The sequence below is a fragment of the Brachypodium distachyon genome, chromosome 3, assembly GCF_000005505.3.
Source record: "Brachypodium distachyon strain Bd21 chromosome 3, Brachypodium_distachyon_v3.0, whole genome shotgun sequence".
In the NCBI taxonomy this organism is placed as follows: domain Eukaryota; kingdom Viridiplantae; phylum Streptophyta; class Magnoliopsida; order Poales; family Poaceae; genus Brachypodium; species Brachypodium distachyon.
In genome coordinates this window covers 4,899,690-4,906,295 of record NC_016133.3, presented here as the reverse complement: position 1 = coordinate 4,906,295, position 6,606 = coordinate 4,899,690, and the positions used below count along the sequence as shown (strand labels likewise).

Below are 6,606 nucleotides of genomic sequence, written 5' to 3'. Positions count from 1 at the left end.
AGACGCAGCCATTCCCAAAATAAAATAAAAAAATAGACGCATGCCGGCTAAGGTGAATATGGATAGCCAGTTATATATTAGACACCGAGAGGTCATCAAGTACTGCATCTAGGTAATGAAAGGAAACTTTGTTCTAAGATCGGCGTATTTTAGATCAGTATTTCTTTTTTCATATTTTAGATCGTGGCATTCTTCCTTGCACCTGTGCCAATGCTATGGAATTGGTTTCAAGCATAAAACATAGAATCCACTGTATATATCTCTAATTTTGCAAGGTTTTTATTTGGACCCAACACAACTCATAGACCTTTTTACTCAATAACTAGCAATTTGCACAAATATCTTAAATATTTCCGCAGCAACGCGCGGGGTTTCATTTAGTTCATTTGGTTTGTTGCCATTAAATTAGTAGCCAAAGAAATCTTGCCCGCCTATCCCACAATCCTTTCACAACTTTTGCCAAATATTTGGTCAACTTTGGTCCAAATAATTCCTAACCAATATTTTGACTGGCCAGTTGTTGGCAAGAATTGTTAGGATAGGACAAGAATTAACATGAACCAAACAGCCTCGTATTAACTTGCATCTGAGATGTTTCCAGAGAGGTTATTAGTGAAATAACTGAGCGTAGAAACACCGAAAGCCCGGAGGGGCAACCTGCAAAATTATTCCGTTGTTCCAGCTTCAGCCCTCCGTCGTCACCGGACCCCTGACCGGCCGCCCTTGGCAACGAAGAGGATGAACCAATCCCATTCTCCCAAACCCTAGAAAAAAGGAGTCGTGAAACAACAGGCCCGCCTCCTCTCGACGCGCCTCCGCCGCCGCCGACCACCGCGAGGTGTGCTTCTCCTCTTCCTCGCCCTGACGCCTGACTTTCGCTGCTTCGATTTGTACCTAACAATCCGTTCCGTATCCTTACCCTTCTAGGATTTAGTGCCCCAAATTAGGGTCTCGTACGTATGTGCTGATCGCTAATCGCAGATTGGCGGTTGCTGTAGCTGCGATTCGCCATGGAGAGCAAGGGGCGCATGCCTCCTTACCACCACCACCACCGGCCGCTCCCGGGCCACGGCCCGGGCCCGGCACACGGGATGATGCTTCGTGACCCGTACGGCCCGGGCATGCATCCGCCGCCAGGGCCGGGGTCATTCCCATTCGACATGCTGCCGCCGCCGGAGATCCTCGAGCAGAAGCTCGCCGCACAGTGTGGGGAGATGCAGAAGCTGGCGGTGGAGAACGAACGGCTCGCCACGAGCCATGCGCCACTGAGGAAGGATCTTGCCGCTGCGCAGCAGGAGCTGCAGAGGTTGCAGGCACAGGGGGAGGCGGCGAAGGCCGCGGAGGAGCAGGAGATGAGGGGACTCCTCGAGAAGGCTGCGAAGATGGAGGCTGATCTGAAGTCTTCCGAGTCTCTGAAGGCAGAACTGCAGCAGGCGCACACTGAGGCGCAGAACCTTGTGGCGGCGAGGCAGCATCTAGTGGCAGATGCACAGAAGCTGAGCAAGGATCTGCAAAGGAACTTTGCTGAGGCACAGCAGCTTCCGGCGCTTGTGGCTGAGCGCGATGCTGCTAGGCAGGAATATCAGCACCTCAGGTGTGTTGATGTGCGCTGCAGTTGTTCTCTAGCACGTCTTTCTCTTAAATATACGACTGACCTCAACTTTGTATGCCCCAAACCATAGGGCCACATATGAGTATGAAAGGAAACTCAAGATGGACCATGCCGAGTCACTGCAGGTAATGAAGAAAAATTACGACTCCATGGTTACAGAGTTAGAGAAGCTTCGTTCTGAGTTAGCAAAGACAGCTAATGTTGACAAAAGTGGTACGCCATTATCTGTTTATTTCATTTTATTACTGCTTAGATTGATATATAATAGAAGCCTACTGTTTGTAGTTGCAACGTTTTGGGTTACAATGAGACATTTTTTATATGCAGGAGGTGCTTTGTACAACCCTAATTTTGCTCAGGATGATGGTGTTTCATCTAGCCGTCATTCTGTTGGGCAAACTTCTTATGATGGTAGCTACGGAGGTGCACTGGTGAGCATCTTTACTTCGTGCTAAAGGATACCTCACAAGTTAGAACACTTGTCGTTTTTCCAAGTATGATTATTTAGATGATTCTGTGGGTCCTATACAAGTAGGGATTTAAAAAAGGCTTGAGCTCAACGAGCTATTTGAGCCCAATTGACCCGAGCTCGAGACTAGACTTGGGCTCAAATCCTCATCAAGCTGAACTCAGCATGACATAACCAAGTGCTACCTAGCACATTTATTTTCTCCGTCTAATTAATTTTCGTAATATAAGGCTTCCGTGCAAATGTGTTGACGTTTTTCCTTATTTGCCCACATTTATTACATCTTTCTCCTGCACTTGTTACATGTATTTCCATAGTTCCAATGTATTAAGTAAGGATAGATGGCCATTTTCTGTTCAAGGGTGTGTTGAATTTAGCCTAGGTTTGCCGTACCAAAAGTTGGCTAGCCAATTTTTTAGTCATATGGTTTTGCTTGCCCAAGATTTGGCCAACGTTGGCAAGAAAAAATGAACTAGAGTGCCAAAAGAAGCATTGGCATGCATAAAATTGGCAACCATCCAAACAAAGACCAACTGTTTGGTCATGAATTTTTTTTGGTAGGGCACAATTTGGCCACGATCCAAACAGCCCCTTATTTCATTGGTTTTATGGTATGTTTAGTTCTTAATGAATTCACCTTACCCAAAATTTTGGCAGCCTATACTACTTTGGTCTTTGCTTGGTTGATTGCCAAAATTTTGGTTGCCAGTGGAATCTTGCTAATGTTTTGGCCAACCATGGGCCAACAAATCCTTGACAATTTTTTGGCTAGCCAATGCTTGGTAAAAATTGGTATGGCATAGATGGGCAAGAACCAAACATACCCTATAACCTCGTCGATCCTTGTCCTCGCTCAAATTTGTCTTATAATATGTAACAGAGAGAACATATCTCAGTGAGAGATTAGAATAAAATGTAGTGATGTTTACGCATGTGTCCGCCGTTTTAAGTTACACTGTTACAGCTATGGTGGTCAATAAGCCACTAGACAAAAGAACGTAAGGTTTCGTCCCCATTAGTTCAAATTTCACCTTATGCTAACCATAGCTTCCACCGTTTCAAGCATTTATTTTTCCGCTTTGTACCTGTTTGTCGGTATTGTTTTATTCATACAAGGCAACGTATAAGGTGAAAACATCTATTCACTGGAAACTTGAAAACGGTAAATCCTAGCCATTAGATCTCAAATGGACAGTAATCGTTTGAATTTATTTCATTAAAAAAAACATGCAGTGGGACTCATGATTAGAAGTCTAGGGGTTTTTCCATAAAATGTGTTTAAGTGATTAGAGGTTCCACCTTTTATTTGATCCGTTCATTTGAGATCTAATGGCTATGATTGGAATTTTTCAAGTTTTCACTGAATAGAGGTTTTCACCTGATACGTTCCATTCATACAATTGCCACCTTTTCATATTATTATTTCGGAGTTTTCAGATACTTCCTTTATTGAATTTTTAGCAGTGGCTTGACTTGGCATGGCCCCCTAAGTTGAACTTTTATGTTAGTTCCTCTTACAGCATATTGCTGATAACTGCATTTTCATGATCATAAGCAAGTACTACAAATCCAACACAATGTTTCACAAAAGCTACTCCCTCCCATAATTCTTGTCATTGTTTTAGTTCAAATTCATGGGACGAGAGTACATATTTTTTGGACTATTAAGGTCTCATTCTATAATTAGTATTGAGTCGCATTTATTTAGGCACTCAGGATCTCTTATTCTTACTAAGCTGGTTATATATTTTTGAAAACAGTAGACTTGAAAGTATGGCATCGAGTTCACTGAACTACTCCATGTAAATCAAACAAGGCACACACCCATCACATTAATTTTTCATAACATATATGATGTTGACTCAAGGACCTGGCTCCTTGGGCGACATTGAAAATACTCCATCCTTCCCAAAGTATAAGGATTATGTTGATTTTTTGCTATAAACTTGTTCAAACTTATAAAAGTTTGACTTAGGACAAAATCTATGGTCCTTATATTTTGTGAGGAGGGAGTACAGAATAACGCAAATGAAAGCTGGAATAGCTAGCTGGCTACTTCAGGTTTGCCCATGGATGACTTAATTTTCCCGGCTTGAAGTTAATCGATGCCTATTGTGCTGTGCAAAAATGGACCGGACAATAATTATTCTACTCATATTTTGTAGAAATACTAATATGAAGTTTGTTTTCAGCTTTTCTGACTTACTGCTGGAGTAATAACAGTAGAATTTGAAACTTCAATCCAGGTTAGGACGCATGCTGGTATAGCAGATCCTTCAAGCGGAAGCCCAGCTGGAACTGGTCGGTCTGGATTTGATCCATCAAGAGTCAACACATATGACACTTCTCGTCTTTCTAGCTTCAATTCTTCAAAAGCTGGAGCCCATGATGCCTCAAGGGGTGCTACTGGTTATGACCCTCTAAAAGTTTCTGGATATGATGCTTCTAAACCACCTGCACTTGGAGCTCACGCAGCTGCTGCAACTACTCATGGGAGTACTGCCGGTTACTATGGGTCAAGTCAAGCAACACCACCTTCACATGCATGGGCACCAGCTGCACCCACCTATGGATCTGTACAGGTGCCACCATCATATGCATCAGGGCAAGTCGTCCCATCTTCATCATATGCCGCAACAACAGCGCGGCCCCACGGCTCATCCCAGGCGCTATCATCATATGGACAAACGCAGGCACCGTCTTCATACACACACACACAGATGCCACCATCCTATGGACTAGGACAGTCGTCAGCACACTTTGCCCCAGCGCAGGGGACATCGCCCTATGGGTTGGCTGCACAGCCTCAGGCCTATGGATCTGTGCAAGCAGCACCTAATAGTGGGAGTGCTTATCAAGCTCCTCATGGACGAAAATAGGTTGATGATAACTGTACTTTGGTGGGATCTTATGGGCAAGATAGACATGATGCCACTTCACCAGAGTTCAGTTTCGTTTCTGCAGCTACGAGAGTTCTAAACCGTTATGGTTTTACTGGTCTGAGACGAATCTTCCTTGCAATCTGCAAGAGATTATTATATGTGCAATCATTTGTTTTTCTGACATGGTGATGCTTCTATAAACATGTGTTGTGAACTTGTGATGGTTTTCAAGCATTTTATATGAGATGGTGATGCCTCAAGGTTAGTAGGCAAGAAGCAACAGTACTGTAACTAGTGTTTACTGTTCAATTGACACTCTGGAGTTTCGAAGTGATATTCGTTGATTGTCAGTTGAGTTTGTTGCATGTATGGTATGGGATCGCACTGTTGATGCTGGCTCTTCCAGTAACTGTTGGCGTCTTGGATGTTTGATGACAGGTTACAGCTCTGTTCAGTAGGAATCATAAGAACTCCACAAGTCTGACGAATTTCATATCCTGTAGTGCAGCGAACCTACAGGGGCATCTAATTAACCTGGGATGAACATACAGAAGAGCCGAGCCAGCCAGGCTGAGCCAGGAAAAAGCTCGCTTGGCCCAAAGCTCTCGGCGAGCCGGCCGAGAAGGCTTGGCTCGGGCTAGCTGATGGGTCGATCTGGTTCGCGAGCCAGTGAGATGGGAGTGGAGCAGGCTAGCAGCACTGCAGCAGCGAGTGCCGAGCAGCAGTGAGAGCAGGGGCAGACATTTTTTTTTGGAGAGAGCAAGCTGCCTGGTCAACTTGGCGCTACAAAACTCGACTAGGCCGTACCGAGCCGCCGTGGCTCGTCGGGCTGGCCCGAGCCGAGTTGGGCTCAGCCTTAGTCTCAGACGAGCTGGAAAAAAAAAACCTGGCACGGGCTTTTTCAACGGTGGGCTTGGTCCGAGCCGCCGGTCACCCTAACATGCAAACACAAGACATTTTGTTAGCTTCATGTCCTGTGTATCCAGCTTTCTAACCAGCACCATACTTGAAGAACAGACCGTGAAGGCATGGACACTGACAATAGCCATCCATCCATATCCATTCACAAGTTGCAGCAGAATGACAGACTGAACAGAACATTTTACAACCCCTCCATTTGTTGACAATACACCAGAATCCGGTTTGGTGCTGTGTATCAGGTAAAAACCACAGGGGAAATCTATCGGAGCGATCTCGCGGAACCTGAATTTCAGTGGTCATGGATGCAACAGAAAAATCTCCGGGACAGGTCGTCAAATTCCAGCCGAAGTTCTTGGTGCCGCACTACTTCTGCATCGATGGCTCTAAACCTCTAACAGGCTTGAGCAGAATAAATTCATGTACAGCCTTTACAGAAAGCAGAAGAGAAAAGACTGGGATGGTTCCAACTCTACACACACGGGAATATTTTTAGGCCCTATACTGTCTCAAGTTTGAACTTGGTACAAACTAGAGGTCATGATCAGGAACGGATGAAAATGAAAAGAAAACGAGCTTTTTCCTAGGGCAGGTAGAAGTGGAAGCTCAGAAGATAACTGGAGGATGAAAAAGGCTCACTGCCTAAATCATTTTCTTTCTCCGAGGGATGCTTTGTTCAATGTTATAAAGGTAATCTTCTTGCAACATATATGGTGGATGAGGTA

The 6,606-nt window shown here is 44.6% G+C and overlaps 1 protein-coding gene across 3 annotated transcripts; it reads left to right on the top strand.

The window, feature by feature from the left end:
- Nucleotides 1-627: 627 nt before the first annotated feature.
- On the top strand, nucleotides 628-5,313 carry LOC100833897 (protein FLX-like 2). 3 transcript variants are annotated; one of them, XM_010235653.3, is made up of 5 exons: nucleotides 628-838; nucleotides 999-1,594; nucleotides 1,683-1,825; nucleotides 1,940-2,043; nucleotides 4,328-5,313. In XM_010235653.3, exons 2-5 carry the CDS (start codon nucleotides 1,011-1,013, stop codon nucleotides 4,958-4,960), a joined length of 1,464 nt encoding a protein of 487 aa, XP_010233955.1. In that variant the 5' UTR covers nucleotides 628-838; nucleotides 999-1,010; the 3' UTR covers nucleotides 4,961-5,313. The 3 variants fall into 3 exon arrangements, with proteins under 3 accessions (XP_010233955.1, XP_014756697.1, XP_010233953.1); XM_014901211.2 differs by having other exon boundaries at nucleotides 982-1,594; XM_010235651.3 differs by having other exon boundaries at nucleotides 928-1,594.
- The last annotated feature ends 1,293 nt before the right edge of the window (nucleotides 5,314-6,606 follow it).